A 21189-nucleotide genomic window follows, 5' to 3' on the forward strand; every position below is an offset into this window, starting at 1 on the left:
ACTTTGATTAAAGTGGATTATTTACAAAAAAAAGAAAGGTTCAGATAAGTACTTTAAAATACAACATTGCTTGCAACCAATTCTGAAAATAAGAAAGTTGTCTGCATTATTTTCTAAGGTCAATTACATTATAAGAGAACTAATATATGAACTGCTGAAACTATAAACAATGGACTTAAGATATTAGCTTAAAAGAAGATGAATAAATGTTGGAATTTTTTTGCCACATTATATGTATATCACGTTACCATATTTATTATAGTCTAACCACATGGTTAGACTATAATAAATTTAGTTTAATCCTTTATCCAAGTGTAAGCAAACAAAGTTTGCCTGAAGTATCTTCAGGACTGAGGCAACTCGTGGTAAAGGTGGAGACCAAGCTCTCATCAGTCCGTGTCTTAGTATCTTCCATAATGCAAAGCACATCTCCTTGCAGACGTATAATGAAATGCATTAAGGGAATATTTATTATAGTCTAACCAAGTGGAAAAAAAACTTCCAGCATCTTTCTATAAATCCAGAATAATTTAATAATAAGGTGGTACACTTTTGGCAACTCGTATAGGTAAAGATGATTTCTCCATTGCTTCCGCCTTGGTATCACCACCTCTGGGTCTGGCTCCCACTGATGAGACCTCAATAAAGGTCGAAACCGGTCTGAGTAGTGGCCCTTCCTTTAATGCATAGCATTATACATGTCCGCAAGGAGATGTGATTTGCATTATGGGAGATACTAAGACAAGGAGTGATGAAAGCTTGGTCCACCTTTACCACGAGTTGCCTCAGTACTGAAGATACTTCAGGTGCAAACTTTGTTGCACCTGAAGCTTACACTTGTTGCTTACACTTGGATAAAGGATTAAACTAAATTTATTAAAGCTGAATAAATTTTCTGATAAACACTGCAAATCAAAAAAAAAAAATTTAAAGAAGAAAAAGATAATTATTTGTGACTATATAAAATTTAGCAACCTCTGTAGCTCAGGTGTTTTCGATGGACCTCTTTGTATGGAAAACCTGAGTTTGAATCCAGTCTATGACAAAGTACCATTATCATTGCTTTTCAATCAAAGGTGAGTTAGTCAGACTCACGTTGAGTTGGGGGGGGGGAGGTGCTTAAGGGTCAAAGCTGTATAACTGAGAGGAAACCTCCACATAGCCTTTAAAGAATGCGGAGAACCGAGCAGGGCTTCTGACCTAATGTCCAATCCTCACCCTCTCGTGGTGCACCGTGTTGGGTATCTACCTGGATACTGAATGAACGAGGATGGGCTGGCAATTTGGGATTTAGTGGACCAAATTGTATTCTTATTGGCTAAACCAAAATAAAAAATGATGGTACAACAAAAAAAAATTTCATGCCGGCTGGGGCGTCTCCCGGTTAAACAAGGCCCCAGTTGTTTTCGCCAGGGAACCAGGGCGAACAGCGAAAAGTCAGCTACTGGAACAAATCTGAAAACACACCCGCAACTCAACATCACCAGAGTTAAAGATTGGTACTATCAACATAAGAAGCCTGAATGGCAAAGAAATGGAGCTAGCTGAGGAATTAGATAAGTATCAGATCGACATAATAGGGGTGACTGAAACAAAAAAGACAAAAACTGGTGAGATCTTTCTGAGCAATAAATACAAAATGTTATATTCAGGCAATGACAATCAAGGAAAAGAAGGAGTAGCCATAGTATTCAACACAAAATACGAGGCTAATCTTCTTGAATAGCAGGCAGTCTCAGGTAGAGTGATGTGGACAAATATGAGAATGGGGAACTGGACAATGAGAGAACTTATTTGTGCCTATGGTCCCACAGAAGGTTCTACTAAGATAGAAGTGTAGGAATTTTTTGATGCTTTAGAAAAAGCAACTGACACAATGAAAAAAGAAAAGTTGGTCCTTGTTGGGGATCTGAATAGCAGAGTAGGAAATGATTGTCAGACATACAAAAATATTTTGGGAAAATTTGGAGAAAAGAGCAAAGCTAATAATAATGGCAAATACCTGTTGGATTTCTGCTCAGGACATGGACTGGTTATTACTAACACCATGTTCCAACATAAAAATGTGCACAAATTCACATGGGGAGAAGAGGCAAGGAATAAGAAAAGTTTCATTGACTATGTTATTGTTTTCTCCCTGGTGAAGGACACCAGAGTGTACAGAGGATTTGAAATTGGAAGCAATCACTATTTACTCTTGAGCAGGATAAAATTGAATTTCATATTGAAAAGAATAACATGTAAGAAAGTTTTAAAGCAAATAAAAGTTGAGCAGCTATCAGATGTGAACTGTAGACTAACATATACAAAGATCATTGAAGAAAAAAATGAAAGAGTTTGAGAACAGGAACCAAACCTTAGAGATTCAGTGGCAAGCCTTGAAGAAAACCCTGATTGATTCAGTCAGACAGGCATGTGGTGAAGTTGTCTGCAAGGATAGAAAAATCAGGACTCCATGGTAGACACAGGAAGTTAAAGAGGCAGTGAAGGAAAAGAAGAAATCATATCAAAAGTTCCTGGCAAATAAGTCAGCTTTTGCTCTTAGAGAATACAGAGACAAATGTAAGAAAGCAAAACGCTGTGTAAAACTAGCTAAACAAAAGTCATGGGAGGACTTTGGCAAGAACATAGAAAATAAATATCAAGAAGGTGGTAAGATATTCTGGAGGTTATTAAAGAAGCTTAGAAATGGAGGAAAGAGTGCTGTAAAAGGAGTTAGAGATGATAAAGGTTACATGAAAACAGAAGAAAAAGATTAAGGAGATATTAAATCCCACATTGTTTTAAAACCGAATAAGAAACTCAAAGATCAAAACCAAAGAGTTTCATGTCGAATATAGTATAACTATAAACATATCGGCGACTACTAGCATAAGCTAAAGCATGTAGTTCAAGTACTTGGTACAAACTAGGGCAACTCGATGCAAAGGTGGAGAAAGTTCTGATCACTATTCTTAGTATTTTCCATAATGTAAAACCCATCTCCTAGGAGATGTATGATATTATACATTATGGTGGGAAGTCACTACACAGACCGGTTTCGATCTTTATTGAGATCTCATCAGTGAGTAGCTAGACCAAAGTATAATATAATACTAAGGGTATAACGAAAAGAACTTATATACTCTGCTATACAAGTTGTCAAAAAGGTGCACCCATAAACATTTGCAACGAGTTGCCTAGTTTGTACTACGTGCTTTAGCTTACACTAGTAGTCGCCGATACGTTTATAGTTATACTATATTCGGCATGAAACTCTTTGATTCCAATCTTTGAGTTTCTTACTCGGTTTTAAAATAATGTGGGATTTAATATCCCCTTAATTAAAATAATGTTTTACATCGCCAAAATGAAGCCTATTGGCTCTTTATTTTTAAATAATTTATGGGTGCACCTTTTTGACAACTTTGGTCAAAAAGTTATACTTAGTTATGTTATACTTTGGTCTAGCTACTCACTGATGAGATCTCAATAAAGACTGAAACAGGTCTGGGTAGTGACCTCCCACCATACTCCTAGGAGATGGGTTTTACATTATGGAAAATACTAAGAATAGTGATCAGAAATTTCTCCACCTTTGCAACGAGTTGCCCTAGTTTGTACTATGTACTTGAACTACGTGCTTTAGTTTACGCTAGTAGTTGTCGATACGTTTATAGTTATACTATATTCAGCATGAAACTCTTTGATTCCGATCTCTGAGCTTCTTATTCGGTTTTAAAACAATGTGGGATTTAATATCCCCTTAATTAAAATAATGTTTTACATTGCCGAAATGAAGCCTATTGGCTCTTTATTTTTAAATAAAAGAAGAAAAAGATATCCTTGAAGTATGGAGTAATTACTTTGAAAAATTGCTGAATGAAACAAGCAGTGATAGCACAGTAGTAAAAACACTCAACAGGCATACAGTCAGGAATACATATCCATACTTGAAGTAGAAAAAGTCATCAAAGGCTTGAAACGTGGAAAGGCAGCTGGAGTAGATGATATTCGACCAGAAATGCTGAAGTATGGTGGTATAAAAGTCTTACAGTGGCTGCACTGCATAGTTCAGAGAGCCTGGACAAATGGACGAATTCCCGATGAATGGAGTAGAGCTGTAATAGTGCCCATATATAAAAAGGGAAATAAAACTGAATGTGAGAATTACAGAAGTATTTCCCTACTGAGTGTCCCTGGAAAGATCTATGCAAGTATACTTGAGAAACGGTTGAGAAGAATTGTGGAAGAAAAGCTCGGTGAAGAACAAACTGGATTCAGGCCAAATAGAGGCTGTCAGGATCAGATCTTCACTTTACGACAAATAGTTGAGAAAGCATGGGAATATAACAAAGGTCTGTATTTAAGTTTTGTCGATCTGGAAAAGGCGTATGACAAGGTGCCAAGAGAGAAGCTATTCAATACGCTACTATTGACTAAGTATTGCTTGATATAATGGGTCATTATATCAAGCAATACTTAGTTTGTATTTGAGTTGTAAGTCGGCAGTTAGAATTGAAGGATGTACGGGAAGATGGTTTAATGTTAAATCTGGTGTGAGATAAGGATGTACATTATCCCCTCTGTCAATCATTATCTATATGGATTACATTATGAAGGAAAGTGGTATTATACATGATATCAGAATTGGAGATGTTAATGTCAGTTCTTTGCTTTATGCAGACGATGTTATACTTCTAAATAAATCCGTTACAAGTTTGCAAGATTCCCTGACTAAATTGAATAACTGTTGTAATAGATATGGTATAAAGGTCAACAATAAAAAGACAAAGACAATGAAAATAGGTAGAATTGTTCAAAATGTCAACTGTGTTATGAACGGGGAACCTGTGGAACAAGGAAAACATTTCAGCTACTTAAACACAATTTTTAGTGAAGATGGTAAATTAAATATGGAAATAGACAACAGAATCAATAAAGCTGGTATGGTAGGAAGTCAATTGAATAAATTCATATATAATAAGATAGAAATTAGTCGGAACACTAAATTAGCTGTATACAAGACAGTGTTCAAACCAGCTTTAACTTATGGATCTGAGAGCTGGGTCAGAAGTAAAACACTTGACCAAAGACTGGAGACCACAGATATGAGAGTCCTCAGAAAGATTAGAGGCGTAAACAGATGGCATCAATGGCAATATCATAATAAAAATGAGGATATTAGGAGAGAACTTGATATTGTCAGCATCCAGGAATGCGTTAGCAGAGCTAATCTCAGGTGGTATGGTCACTTAAACAGAATGGGCGAGGAAAGATTAACAAAACAAGTGTTCTCTGCCAAGTTAGCAGGAAAACGACCCAGAGGAAGACCAAGATATAGGTGGATTGATACGGTACAATGTGCCTTAGATGATAGAAATATAAGATCTGATAATGATAATATTGGAGTCTTGACAAGTAATAGACTGATTTGGAGGAAAATTATAGATAGGAAATTAGTAATTATGTAAATTTTTCATGTAGTACTATCATATCCTGTACACCCCTTGAGGATACATGTCAGGAATTTGATGATGATGATGACATTGAGTTGGAAGGTCCTGGGAACTTGTATTTTTCATTCTCAAAATAGGCAAACTGGCCATGTGAACACATATCTACAAACACAGAATATTACAGTAAGGAAGGCAATGGGAACGACCTTGTTCTACAATAATTTTCTCTAGTAATTCAGCAATGCAACCCAATATCAACTGAGTTGAGAGACATACATAAAGTCTTTGCATTCATACACGTGTGATTAATGCATTGGAGAAGTTGGTGAGAGCTAATATAGAAGGGGGATTGATAACAGCACTATTTCCTGTGATTGTCGGCATGGGTTTGTTAAAGGGTGGTCAATTTTATCAACCTGATTATGTAATATAATAAGGTGATGATGTATTTGACAAAGGAGATGCAAGTATAGTGTTTTTTTTTTATGTTGGGCCCATACACGAGAGGTTGACTGATCAACCTATAGTACCTTAGTACTGTATATGGATAACTCAGATTTTGCAAAGGCTTTAGATAGATTATCACACAACAAGTTGGTAACTACACTAGTGCAGACAGGATTGGATGCTGGATTAGCAAGTTAGATGCATGACTCGTTGTCAGATAAACATTAGTAAGCTGTGTATAGGAGGTGGGGTTCTGAAAGAGTCAGGTCACTAGGGGCATGCTGCAGTAGTCTGTTTTGAGACCATTCTTGTTTAACTTGTACAGGGTGTTCGGGATAAATTTGACAGTTTCGTAAGGAAAAAGAAAATCTTCTTTGTATCTATTAAATTTAATGAATTGACAAAAAAACATTACAGGCAGAGTTAATTACAATACTATCAACAAGATTTACTCAAAATAACCACCATTAGCATCGATCACAGCTTCAATTCTGCTTCGGAACCTCGAACAAGCTGATGCTACAGTCTCCCTGGGAAGGGCCGCAAAAACTGTTTTAATTTTATCCATTAACTGGGCTTTTGTATTACTGGAAGTGCGATTGGTGTCTTTTTCAACTGCGCCCCATACAAAATAATCCATGGGGTTAAGGTCTGGGGAGTTTGGAGGCCAAACATTTGGACTGGTGAAGTCGTAGAAAATTTCAGACAACCATTTTTGACTTTTCCCAGAGGTGTGGCAAGGGGCCGAATCCTGCTGCCATACATACGGCCTACCATTGGCTACCCTTGTTATCCAGGGCTTGACTACAGTTAGCAACTCCACGAACAAAGCCCGAATTCCAATGCCAGGGTTCTTCAACACCTGTTCCTGCAGATTTGCGAGGAATTCTGCTGTACGAACGCAATCAGATCGTCTGCTAGGGATCTTTCTTCTTGCTACATCCTCGTAGTCACCATTGCAAGTCTCTAGTTCATGCCTGATTGTTTTTACTGTATTCAGGGAGCATTGGGCAGCAGTCGTAATATCCTTATTTTGATGGCGGGCACGAATCATCATGATACAAGTTATTCTCTTCCATGATTCAGGTGGGTTCCAGCTATCCATCCTTTCTGACATCTTGTATATGAATGAAGAAGGGTCCAAACTTTTAAATGAAGAGAAGTGTGTGTTAATACATGTAACTTACGGAAAAATATAATTAATTATAAATATGTCAAATTTATCCCGAACACCCTGTATATTGATGACATTTGGATAGATTTAACTGGAGATATATAACTGTTTACAGATGATGTATAAAGTCTTGATTAAAAGTGGGGAGAATGATGAGGATTCAAGCAGATGTAGCCTTACAGGAGTTGGATGGTTGTATGAGTGCAAAAGTGAGTGGAACTATCCATCGAATGTTGCAAAGGTTCTGAAATTTGGTAGTCAACAGGATTCAAAGTATACATTTGATAGGGGGACTGAAGGAGATTGAAAAGACAAGAGACCTACGAGTAGTGATGGACAAGCACCTGAAGTTCAGGGGTCACATTGCAGAAGTTTATGGCAATGATGCAGACGTCCTTAATGTGCAGAAATAAATAGGTTATGGTTTCATTGTATAAGGTCTTGATCATGCCTCATGTAGATTACTGTGTAGATTTGGTCTCCTGGTTTTTATGGTGATGAGGATATAATTGAGTCAAGAGAAGACTGAATAAGGTTATAACTGGTCTTTGGAATGTGGGATATGAAGACAGATTGAGGGAATGCAATTTGCAAGAGTAAATTGCAATCATATCCCCCTCTCCTCCTACTCACATGAGTAGGAGGAGAAGGGGTATATGATTGAGATGTTTAAGATGATAAGGGGTTGTGACCAAGTTAATGTGAGTGAAATTTTTCACATAATGGGAGGGGGGGGGGTAGAACAAGGGCCAACCCTGAAATAGTATGAAGAGAATATGAGCAAAGGCATAAGGAGTAGTTTCTTTTCATGGAGAGGAGTGTTTGTGAGTGGAATGCATAGCTTGATAGTATGTTGAATTTTGTGACATCTTACTGGTCAAGTGACTTGTTTTCTAAGGATTAAGTTCTACTTTTTTGACATCACTGAGTAAAGATAGAAGGTTTAAAATATGTTTTAACTGTGTTCAATGTTTCTGATTCAGGAAAGTGCAAGTAACTGTAGACTACACGTAGCTACTGTTACAACATACACTTATGTTGTACATTGTACCATATTTAAGTTGGTAAGGGGTTGTTAATATGGAAGAAATTTTTCATAGAATAGGAGAGAAGGATAGAATGAGGGGGCCATCATTAGAAATAGTATGAGGAGAATCTGGGTTAGGGTGTAAGGAGCAGGTTCTTTGCATAGAAAGAAGTGGTTGGTGAGTGGAATACATTGCCTGACAATATGGTAAATTCAGACACATTGAATGAGTTCAAAGCACAGTTTGATAAATTTTGTAGGTAACAGTGTGTACCTCACGTAATGAGTCTTTTGACTCCAAGTCGAGTCAAAAGACTGTTGAGGTCTGGTGTTAATAAAATTATAAAATTTATACAGTAGAACAAGAAGAATATGCCATATCTGGTGATGGTACGTTCATATGCTGTATTACTAGTCAGCAAGAAGTGATGTGTATCTGTTGAGTTCAAATCTCATCATGTCATCAGGAACATGCCACCTCCCCTCCACACACAAAATTGAAGGCATTTTAGTGTCTAAGGAGGTGGCAAGATTTTTTTCTTCCATAAACTCTTGTCTTTCCATCTGGAAAACAGGCAATCTGGTAGAAAAAAGATTTACACTTCCTCTCCAGTCAGAAGGAAGACAACGTTCTTTCAATTTAAATCTTTATCAGAGTTGGACATTGAAACTGTGGTAATCGTAATTTTGTTGACTTTACACCCTCTGTCCAAAAACAAAACACAGGCCAATTATAATTATTCAAATAATTTATTTCAATCAATATAATCTCCCTCAGCTTCGATACAGCATTTGGCATGGTCAATTAATTCGTTAAATTAGTTTTTTATATCGGTTTTTGGGAAACTGTTGTGGGGCGTGGTTACTGCCGGTTGAACGTTTTCAATGGTGTCGTATTGCTTTCCTTTCATCAGCAAATGAAGTCGGGGGAAGAGAAAGAAGTCACAGGGTGCTAAATCAGGTGAATACGGTGAGTGATCCAACACACGAACTTGTTTTTTGCTCAAAAATTGTCTCACAATGTTCGAATGATAGATGGTGCAAAAGTGACCAGCTGCCTGCATCACGATATTCATGCCATACGCAATGAATTCTCACTATCAATCGCTTCAAAACTTAGAGAAAAAACTTACCACTGACCATTCATTCCACCAGGTGGAACGAATTCTTTGTGGATAATGCCCTTGGAATCATAGAAACAAATCAGCATTGTCTTTACTTCTGACTTCTCCAAGCAACATTTTTCCCCCCCTTCGGATGCCTCTCTTCTGGTGGTCTCAACTCAGCACTCTGGCACTTTGTTTTGGGCTCATACTCAAAACACCATGTTTCATCACCAGTAACGATCATTTCAAGGATGAGTCCTTAAGAGTGGTTTTAATGAGGTCCTTGCAATGCTCAATTCGATACATTTTTTGGTCATCGGTCAACTTGTGGGGAACAAATCGCGAATTCAATTTACGAAGGCCGAAATTCTCGGTCAAAATGTTGTGCACAGTTGATTTTGGAATCCCCAATTCATCTTCAATCAATCTCATGGACGACTGCGGGTTTTCTTTGATGAAATCATACACTTTTTGGATGTTAACTTTGCTCAGTCCAGTTTTTAAACGGCCCAGCTTATCATCGTCCTCAAGCATCTCGAGACCACATTGAAATTGCTTAAACCACTCTTAAACTTGTGTATGGGATAAGCCTTCATCACTGTATGCTTTTTGAAGTATTTGATGCATTTTAGTAAAACTTTTTACCAAGTTTAACACAAAAGTCAATTGCAGCTCTCTGTTTAAAACTAATTTTTCGACCGTTCGTCAAAACACACTCACTCTTGGCACTATAACTTGGCTCCTAATGAAACAAATGTCATAAACAGTTGATACAACAGGTGGCACCACTAGTTTCTTCTATTTTTGAAAAGTTTGGTTTATTTTTGGACAGAGGGTGTATAATGGCTATGATAATAATAAACCTCTCCCTGTGAACTTTGAAATTATAGTGTTTATTGTTTTGGTGAAGTTATAACACCAAGAGAATAGTCCATTATGTGCCTCTGTACCACAAACAGTTTTACATCTTCTAAGGAGCTTATCTGGAAATGGAGTCCCCTTCAACTGCTATCAGTGAGCCACTGTGGCTCAGTTAGTATTGGTGATGCTGTTTTCAGCTGAAAGTGAGTTAGCTGGTCTCAAGTGGAGGTGGTAGGGCTTTCATTCCATTAACTTAGGTTTTTCATCCAACAAAACAGACTGGAGTGGACTGGCCAGAGAAAATGCATGCTTTATAAGACATGACTATTTAGTTGGATTAAACTCATCATGGGATTAATTAGGTTTATATTTATATGAAGACAAAGTACTCAGTTGACAGCTCATGAGTCTAACAAGTTAATAGAAATTGATATATTATGCAGGAAAAGAGAGAGAGACAGGAATGTCTTTCTGATGAAAATCCAATCCTACATATTGTTTTCACATAATTGATTAAAATAATAACTGAATCTTGGGTGAAAACTAGTATTATTCTTTTGATCAGGGCCTCACATAATGATCATATAATAATACAGAATGCTTTGATCTTTTGATGTCTTCAACATCAATTACAGAGAACTTTCAGACAGTCATTCTCTTTTATACGTCCTAAGTATTTATTCTGTAGTCAGTGCATTTCCTTCATTCACTTCAAGGAAAACTCTTCTAATACAACAGGAGCTGTAAAGAAATGAAGTGGAGTTTTTATACTTTTGTTAATAATAGTGCAATAAATGCATACTCAAAGTAAAAATGCTGTATATGGAAATAACAATAAAAAAAACCTATTTGCCTTCTCAATAGTAGGTATAATTGGTATTCACATACCAGTTACTGAGAATGCTTTTTTTTCCTTAATGAAGAAGAGATGAGATTTTCTATACCTGTAGAAACAGATGAAAGTGGAAATGTTGAAATCTATATATTTTGATATACAAGAAAAATGCACACATTTTTAAAAGGAGAATTCGAGCTCCACACTTCCCTCTATTAAACATGCTACCAACAGAGCAAACAGATGCTGTGTGAGTGTGGAGTCAGGGAAAAAGGCGGAAAATATTTAAGCAGATCAGCTTGGTAAATGCAAAGCACATGATTGGGAGATTTTAACTATGGCAGTATAAATTGGGCAGAGGAAGCAGCATACAATATTCAGCAAATGGAATTTCTGAAATTAATGAAGGACAAATGTCTCAAGCAACATGAGGTAGAGCGAACATGAGGCTCAAGAGTTTTAGATTTGGTCCCTGTATTAGTGGAACTGTTTATAATTGAGATGTCAAGATTGACATCTTGCCACCCATTGGTGAGAGTGACCATGCAATCTTGACTTGAAGGCTGAATAGACATGCAGAAGTTTCAAAGTGAAACAAATTTATATGGAATTATAAGGCAAGTGCCTATAATAATCTTAGAAATCAGCTTAGGGTAGTTCCATGGATAGAAGAATTAAAGAGAGAGAGAGAGAGAGAGAGATGTCAGCAGTGCATGGGAGTTTGTGAGGATATATCTACCAACAGCAAGCACATAACATTCCTCAAGTGAAAAAGATAAAATGATTTGGTGTCAAGTGTGGATGCATAATGAAATCAAACAGGAACTGTAGATGAAAAAGAAGTTATGGACTTTTGTATATATATAGAGAGAGAGGTGGGAAGAAGTTGCATAAGGAATATAAGATTCAGGCCAGGAAAGTGACTAGCATAGTAAGGAAGACAAAAATGAAATATGAGGAGAGATTAGCTCTACAGTCCAAGGAAATTTTCCAGGAAATTCTTTTGTTATATGTCCAGTAGGAGGAAAAATGACTTTGGATGAATAACCTTATTAGATAGAAAAAGGGTTGAAGTGACCAGTGCAGACAATACAATGGAGCTGGTTAATGATCATTTACCTGGGCATTTCATCCTGGAGGAATGGGAAGGAGTGAAGGCTTACAAGTGCATGAAGAGAATGTGTTTCAAATACTAAGTAATACTCTGGAGGTAATTAAGGGCTGAATGGGATTTCAGCCCTTAATCACCTCCTTGGAGTATGTGCCAAGGAACTCACAGCTGGATTGATCTGGCAGTTCAAAGAAAGCCTAGCTACTGAGAAAATGCCCAACAAGTGGAAGGAGGATAAGACAGTGCTATTGTGCAAGGGTAGTGGTAGAATGCAGGCATCAAATTATAGACCAGTTTAAATATGCCAGGAAATTATATTCTTGGTTTAATCTTTGATCCAAGTGTAAGCAAACAAAGTTTGCATGTGAAGTAACTTAACGACTGGGCAACTTGTATATAAAGGCTAATGACTTCATATCACTTGCCTTAATATCCCATAATGCAAAGCACATATCCTTACAGACATGTATAATGTTATGCATTATGGGAAGGGCTACCCAGACTAATCTCTACCTTTATTGAGGTCTCATCAGTGGGAGCCAGACCCACAAGTGACACCAAGGTTGAAGTAATGCAGAAGTCATATTTCTATATGTCTGTAAGGATATGTATGGGATACTATGTATGTATGGAATTTGCATTATGGGATACTAAAGCAAGTGATGTGAAGTCATTAGCCTCTACATACAAGTTGCCCAGTCGTGAAGTTACTTCACATGCAAACTTTGTTTGCTTACACTTGGATCAAAGATTAAACCAAGAATATAATTTCTTAGCATCTTTAATTTATAGTATAACCAAGTGGAAAAATTTTCAACATCTATCTCTAATCCAGAGTATTGGGAATAAGGTGCAACACCTTTTGGCTACTTGTATATGGAAATATGACATCCGTATAACTTCAATCTTGGTATTATTTTTCTGGGTCTGATTCCTACTGACGAGACCTCAATAAAGGTCAAAATCAAGTTGCAACACATGGGTTAGATTAGCCAGCAGATTAGTAAAGTGGATTGAAAATTGGCTGTCTGATAGATATCAAAGAGTTGTGTGTGCGGGAGCTAAATCAAGGAAGAGGCAGGTAATAAGTGTTGTTCCACAGGGATCAGTACCTGGACCTTTACTTTTTAACCTCTATGTCAATGATACTGTCACCGATTTGCAGGGAAATATTCAGTTATTTGCAGATGATGTGAAACTTGGGAGGGTTATTAGTAACAATGCTGATGTTTGGCTCTTCAAGATGATTTGAATAAACTATGAGCAAATGAATGGGGGATGTCAGCTTAACGCAACTAAATGTAAGGTCTTAAAATTTGGGATCCACAGATGGGAAACAAGGGATCTTGGGGTGACTATTGATAAAAATTTGAAGATTAGGGTACATACTGTAAATGTAGTGAAATCAACTCAGAAGACTACTACAATATGAAATGGACTATGACAGTAGAGATAAAAGAATAGGTGATTTCACTGTATAAAGCCATGATCAGGCCACATCTGGACTACTGTGCCCAAATCTGGATTTGAAGAGGATAAATTTACCCTGAAGAGGGTACAGAGGCAGATAATCAAAACGATATCAGAACTCTACAATGTTTAGTTATGAGGATAGACTGAGGGTATTCCAATAGAGTTTGTTGGATAGAAAGTAAAGGGGGTGACATGGTTGAGAGGTATTTACAGGACTGACACAGCAAGGATTTTTGATATAGTACAACAAGGGAGAGAAACAACGACAAGAGGCCATCCCTGGAAGTTGTAAAAGGAGGTGGTGAGTAGGAGGGTGAGAAGTGACTTTTTTTGTATGTGTCTTAATCCATATAATTCATTGCAGGATAAAGTGATGAATGTACAAACAGTGAATGGGTGATGAGTTCATGGAGCTCTGGAATAATAATAATAAAATAAATATTATATCATGCTCTGTTTGAAAATATAAGTGGGTAATATTTATTTACATAACATATATTTTAGCTGAATAGCCATCTCTGGAAAATGTTACTGAATCATAAATTAAGTTACAAACTTCATAATTAATTAAGTTCTAAATACTTACTATTTAAGGTATCTTGTCGTTTTAATGGAACAGGGCCAGGTGACGTACTTCCTAGAGTTCCTGTCCTTTGAATATTACCATTCATAGTCGTATGTCTAGTAACAGTGGTCCCAATTCCACCTTCCAGTGATTCATCTTTACCAACGCTGAGACGACCTTTCTCAGACACTGACACTCTTTCATTCTCACCTACTGTTTTTCCTGGTCCTTTTGTTTCTAATCTCTGTGATATAAATACCATACGCATTTTTTCATATATAATATGAATACTATTCACATAAAGCACAAATAATTGAATAAATAAAAAACTGTAGGTAAAATTATAATTATTAGTAAAAAACTTTATTATTAGTGATTATTTCGGAAAAATAAAATCTTCAGATAAAGTGTATCTCCTCAAAAAAAGTGAGAAGGAGTTTTTTTTGTGTTTTTCAAGGAAGGTGAGAAGAAGATAAGAACCACTGTGCTCTGTTATGATAAGAAAAATTTCTTCTTTACTCTATTTAGATCCCATCCATGAAAGGTTGTAAAATTGTAGTACATTAGCATTAATACTATGGACAGACGGAGGACTGGATAATCTGAAAACATTGATCCAGAGAGCAAACATGGAAGTTTTTTAAACCACTTCAGGTCTCCAATAAATGGGATCATGGTTACACAACGAGTAATGAAATTCATCTACCACTTAAAGACATTCAGAAACATCAATACCCATAATGAAATTTAACCCATAGCATGTTGAGCAGAGAGTGTGTATCCTATATAGGCTAACATATTATTCTATCCGCATTCTAATTCTATTCTATAGTCTATATTCTAATATTTTATAGTCTGGATATAATCTGTTGGTTAACTGTCTCTGAATCCCTCCCCAAATAATTACAGGTGATTAAACATATGACTAGTAACCCAGATGTTTCATGCCCAAGGCCTTATTCAATGACCCTAACTCTACTATTCTTATTCATCAGTTCATCATCAGTAATTATGACATTATCATTTTTATTTTTAGGAACGCATCTTTTAAGCTCTGATGCATAGTTCAGTATTATTCTTAGATACCATCTTTCAAATTTTTATCAGTCTGCCATCTCTTCAATTTAATTATAGTGTAAAACTGTACACTTGGCAATAGTGATTATTTACCTATGGTATAATATGAATTACATTAATTATATATATTACATATATTATATTACTGCCTTTGAACTTTGGATATATCAATTAAAATATTAATTCCTCTACAATAGTAGCAGAATTGACAAAGTGTACGTCTCAGGATATACAAATGTTTAGATATTCAGATATTTCTTAGGACAATAAACTAGCAAATATACCAGTTTCAAGTAAGTGCAGATTTAATTCAGGGATTAAAAAACAAAGTAATTAAGGTCATATATATCACAATTATTATTTATGTGTGTTCTCTTCTCTGATTACTTATCTATTTTGCAAGGATAAAAATGCAAGTTTCTAAGATAAAAACTTTATCATTTCCATACCAGTTAATTTATTTTGAACTGAAAATTATAAAGGCTTCTTCTAGATAAAATATGAACTCAGATCTTTCCAGCTAAAGAGCAAATGTCATGCTGTCCTGATGCTAAGCTGCAAATGACTTTTGGTGTAAGCGAGGCTTAACACAAATTCTATTCACCCACAATTATTATTATATGGGCACCTTCATGGAGTCCGAAGACTCATCACGGAAGATCCAATCTATCCACACAATCTATTATACTTCTCCTTGAACCCATTAACAGAAAAAGCACTCATAACTGACTCTGGCAACCCATTCTACACATTCACAACTCTCCAAGCAAAAAACTAGTCCTTGTATCCGTACTAATCACGTTTTTTTTTTTCAACTTCCAAGGATGACCCCTTGTTCTATTACCTCTAGCCAAGTGCTGTAACATTTCCACTGCATCAATTCTATAAAATCCTTTAAGCAACTTAAATGTTTCTATCATATCCCCTCTTTTTTCTCCTGTCACCCTACTTCTGCAATCCACACACTTTCAATCTATCCTCAAATGGAACATTCCACAGGTCATTTAGATCTTGGTCACTCACCTCTGAATCCTCTCCACCACTTCCCTCAACCCCTAGAGACCCAGGGGACCAGACTTGAGCACAGTAATCTAGATGCAGATGTATCAAAGCCCTATAAAGAGGAATAACAACTTTCTTATCTCTACTTGTTAATGTGTTTTTCAATAGCCAAGTAATCTTATGGGCTACCTTAGCAATATGTCCTCTAAACTTTAACTCTCTGTCTACCACCATCCCTAAATCTCTAGCTTCATCTATTTCCTAGAGTACAGTGAAATCAATGTGATACACGGCTTGTAATCTATTTATTCCAAAATGCATAACTTTACATTTCTTGACATTAAACTGACACCCTATTAAATCGTCCTGCAAGCTCTCCACATCACCTTGATTAACTATTACTCTACCTAATTTTGCATCATCAGCAAATACCACACAATTTCATTACTCTTGCAACACTCTTGATTTTTTCACTTGAATGTAAGTTAAGTGTTTTGTTACACCACATAAATGTAATGAGGATGAGAGAGCCACAGTGCAAGTATATTTCAGGTGAATGTAGATACATTCTGACTAATCCCTGTTGTTAACACATGAAATTATAACACATAAGTTTATAATATAATTTCATGTTAACACATGAAATTATGTTATAAACTTAGTATCACTTTAAGGATTCAATATAAAATCTAAAACAAATATCTGAATGTAATCTTGAGTCCAGAATAATAATTTTCAGTATATTGTATTTAAGAGGACAGGAGACAATGTAGCTCATTCAGTAGGAAAAAATCACTCTTTGTCAAAATACCATCTATGAGGCTAGCAAAGAACCCATGTTAAGAGCATTTCAACTGAAGGTGATTGAATTAGCAGTCTAATATGGAGGTAGTAAAATTTTCACCTAGAGAATGGGCAAACTGGCAAAGAGACAGTTACAGAAGATTATGTAGATAAGTCTTATTCTGTAAGAGTATGAATAGTTTATATAAAGTGAATTACTTGACCAGACAGGCCATTGAGCCTGTCATGGGCCAGTAATTTGCTAAAGATAATGGTAGCAGTGTGACAGGAGCAGACAAAAAAGTTGAGTTACTTAGTGAATACTTTGCAAGGTGTCTATCATCCAAGGGAAGATACTGTTGTGACTGATATGACAGTAAGGATGTGGGAATAGAAGCTGATGAATTGAAAATACTTAGAATATTGCAGAATCTCAACAACAATATGCCTGTGGAATAACTCTCTTAATATGCAATCTGATAGGATATCAGCTCACACAGTTAAAGGAAGGTGGGGAACCAAACAGAGAACATTAGGATTCAATCCCAATGGTATCATGCTATGCTGTCAATTCCAGCTGTTAAAGTGTCAGGATACATCATCATTTAGTCAAGTCAGTGTCTTTACAGATGTCAGAATATGAACATTATCAAATCAATCAGTAAATCAATCAATCAATATATATATATATACACACACGCTGGTAGTCCTCAACTAATGACAGGGTTCCGTTCCAATGTCTCCACCGTAAGTCGATTCTGACGTAGGTTGAGGACTTTAATTCTTGATTTGTTTGATTTCTGTTATAATATTTTCATAAATTAGGTTTCTATTTAACTCAAAATGGTTAAAAATGTATAAACTTACATAAACATTTATAAATTATTTATTAGCATATATACATATAAATACAAAATTAAGAAAGAAAAATTTAAGAAAAAATACATAAATTTTTTAATGATTTCTCTTCTTCATTATTCTTTTCTTCTTCTACAACTCTTTCATTTTGGAAAATCAAGTCTTGATCAGTCAGCTCACCTTCTTCGTAATCTGATAATTCTTCTATGTCGGTAATATTGATTTCTAGATCCAGTTTTCTTGCAATTTCAATGATTTCTTCACCAGTTTGTTCTAACATACTATGCTCATTGTACTCTTTGAGTGTCTCCTGCAGTAGTAACTTCCTCCAAATTCTTCTCATACATTGTTCTGATACTTCCTTCCATGAAGTTCCAATGTTCTGGATACATTGGTGAATATCGTAATTTTCCCAAAAATCGCGTAATATTATAGCATCATTGTCCATTGCTGTTATTCCTTGAGAAAATGTAGTTTTCAGATAATATGTCTTGAATGTAGCAATCAAACCTTGATCCATAGGTTGAATCACAGCTGTTGTATTGGGTGGTAGATACATCACATTATATTTTCATTCAAATTGCTGATGTGAAGAGGATGTCCTGGAGCATTGTCAAGCAGCAATAGAATTTTAAAAGGAATGTTTTTTTTAAGACAGTAGACACATACTTCTGGAATAAAACAATTTAAGAACAGTCTTCGAATAAAAAATTAATTGTCATCCAAACCTTAGGATTACTCCTGTAGTAAACCGGCAACTCATTTTTCTCAATGTTTTTCAAAGCTCAGAAGTTTTGTGAACAGTAAACAAGAAATGGTTTTAATTTAAAACCTGCAGCATTTCCTCCAAGAAGAAGAGTAATCCTGTCTTTAAATGCCTTAAAACCAGGCACTGATGCAGTTTCTCTGTGATTGCAAGTTCGTTCTGGCATTCTTTTCCAGAACAGTCCAGTTTCATCTACGTTAAAAATCTGCTCTAGCAAATAGCCTTCATATTTTATCATCTTTTTCAGATTTTTCTTGAACATTTCTGCAGTTTCAAAATTGGAACTAGCAGCTTCTCCTGTTATTCGTATGTTATGCAAGTTAAATCGGCTTTCGAATCGATAAAACCAACCTTTACTAGCGTTAAATGTATACTTTCTTTTAGGGTTACACGGTGATCAGCATTCATTTTAAAAATTTTATGGAATTTACAACCATGTTAAAAAAACTTTTTTTATTATCCCGACGTTTCGATCTTCACATCAAGATCATCATCTGGAGCATACATAAATATACAGGACAAGCTGAGTTACATCATTAACTGTAAGCTAGAGAAACAATGATTTGATCACATGTTATTTTACTGCCGTGACCTCTGGTGGAAAAAAAAAAAACAATAAAAAAATAAATAAAAATAAAATAAAAAATAAATTTTTACATCAAGCTAAATTCTATTTTTACAATGACAGGAATAAACATTCTTTTAGATGGTTTTCTTTCAGAAACAATTGGCGTCTTATTTTTAGTATTACAATTCTTATTTTTGATTTACAATACCGGATTTTCTACAGTCCTGTTTATAGTTGTTCTTGGTGAGGAAGGTCGAATACATACCTTCCATATGTTTGGGATTTTTAAACCATCATTGTTGTTCGGATTGGGATGGTTGCTGATAATCTCACAGGCTTCCTTGAATTTCCGTTCATACCATGTTCTAGCGTGATGCAGACAGCTGGTGGTTTTCCAGTTAATTCTGTGTAAGGTATTCAGGGCATGATCAGAAAGGCCAGCTTCACCATAATTATTATATTTAATGTGTCGTTTATGTTCTTTTTGTCTAATAGGAATAGTGTGTCCTGTTTCTCCTATATATGGTATGTTGCAAGTACAATAAATCCGGTATACTCCAGGGTGAGCTAGTGGAGGGAGTGGGTCTTTGGATGAGTTGAGTAAGCTTTTTATTTTGCAGGAGGTTTAAAGGTGGCTTTGAGGTTGTACTTTTGTAGTACTCTGTTTATTTTGTCTGATATTCCTTTAATGTAGGGAATGGTTATAGTAGTTTTACTGTAGTCTGGTTTGTGTTTTTTTATTGTGGTTTTGTAGAGAATTTTGTTTATAGTGTTTTGGCTGTATCCGTTTTTTTGTAAGTTATTACTGATAATTTTAAATTCGTCTTTCAGTGCCTGTTCACTGGAACAAATCGTCTGAGCTCTGTTTTTTGGCATGTTGATGACACCTAGTTTTTGTGTTGGGTGGTGGTAGGAGTTTATGTGTATATATTGTCCCGTATGTGTCGGTTTTCGGTAAACAGTGAAGGAAAGATTGCCCGAGGGAAAACGCATGACAAGTGTATCTAGAAACAGAAGTGTGTTGTGCTTTTCAATTTCAATTGTGAACTGTATGTGTTTGTGTTGTTTGTTTAGGTGGCTAAGGAATGTGTCTAATGTCTGGCGGCCATGGGACCAGATCATGAAAACATTGGCAACGTATCTAAGCCAGATTGGGTTTTAGAGGGGAGGAATCTAGGGCAAGTTGCTCAAAATGTTCCATGTAAAAGTTAGCAATAGGCAGGGATAATGGCAAGCCCATAGTTGTGCCTTCTTTTTGTAAGTAGAAGGCATTTTGCCATACAAAATAACCCGACCGTAATACATGTGCAAAAACGGCCGTGATATCTGGAGGGAATTTGTTCTGTAGGAGAAGGATTGTGTCCTTGATTGGGACATTCGTAAAGAATGCAGAGACGTCAAAACTGACTAATAAATCATCTTTTTCTAATGTAATGTCTTTGATGATGTTTATGAAGTGTTGTGTGTTTTTGATATAGGAAGGGGAATGACCTAATAACTCCTTGCGTGTTGCCGCAAATTTTTTGGCTAAGTGATACGTCGGGCTATCAATTCCTTAAACGATCGGTCGGTCTTAGCGGGGTGTTTTCTTTGTGAATTTTTGGTAGCCCGTAAATTCTAGGGGAGCGCCGCATAATGAGGGAACAGTTTTTTGACTGTATCTTCGGGCCATGTGGTAACTGATTTAAGTAGTTTCTCTGTTTTGTTTTTTGTTCTGTTAGTTGGGTTGTAGTTAACTAATTTGTATGTGTTATTGTCAGAGACTAGCAGATTCATTTCTTCTACATAAGGGGTATGGTTTAAAATGACAGTGGCATTTCCTTTATCGCTCTGGTTATTACTATGTTCGGATTTGTTTTAAGTGATTTTATCGCTGTTAATTCGTGTTTAGTTATTTTGTTTGTTATTGTTTTGTTATGGTTTAAAATGTTCGCAGTTTCTATATGTATTTTGTCTGCTATGTTATTAGGTATGAATCTTAGGCCTCTTTCCATATTACAAATAACTTCAAGTTTATTTATCGTTTTCAGTGCTATAGCAAAATTTAAACCTTTGTTAAGTATAGAGATTTCGTCTTTGTTTAGAGCGTGGTTAGATA

The 21189-nt window shown here is 35.9% G+C and overlaps 1 protein-coding gene across 1 annotated transcript in view; it reads right to left on the reverse strand.

Moving 5' to 3' along the window:
* The window catches only part of LOC150102439 (1-phosphatidylinositol 4,5-bisphosphate phosphodiesterase classes I and II-like), a 900535-nt gene that overhangs the window by 168477 nt on the left and 710869 nt on the right, over positions 1 to 21189 (reverse strand). Inside the window, exon 24 of the mRNA XM_090399636.1 lies at positions 14059 to 14281. Coding sequence (XP_090255762.1) covers positions 14059 to 14281 — 223 coding nt within the window. The remainder of the gene's footprint in view (positions 1 to 14058; positions 14282 to 21189) is intronic.

Source organism: Typopeltis vanoorti, chromosome 10, assembly GCF_054136105.1.
Source record: "Typopeltis vanoorti isolate ZY-2024b chromosome 10, IOZ_Tvanoo_1.0, whole genome shotgun sequence".
NCBI lineage: Eukaryota > Metazoa > Arthropoda > Arachnida > Uropygi > Thelyphonidae > Typopeltis > Typopeltis vanoorti.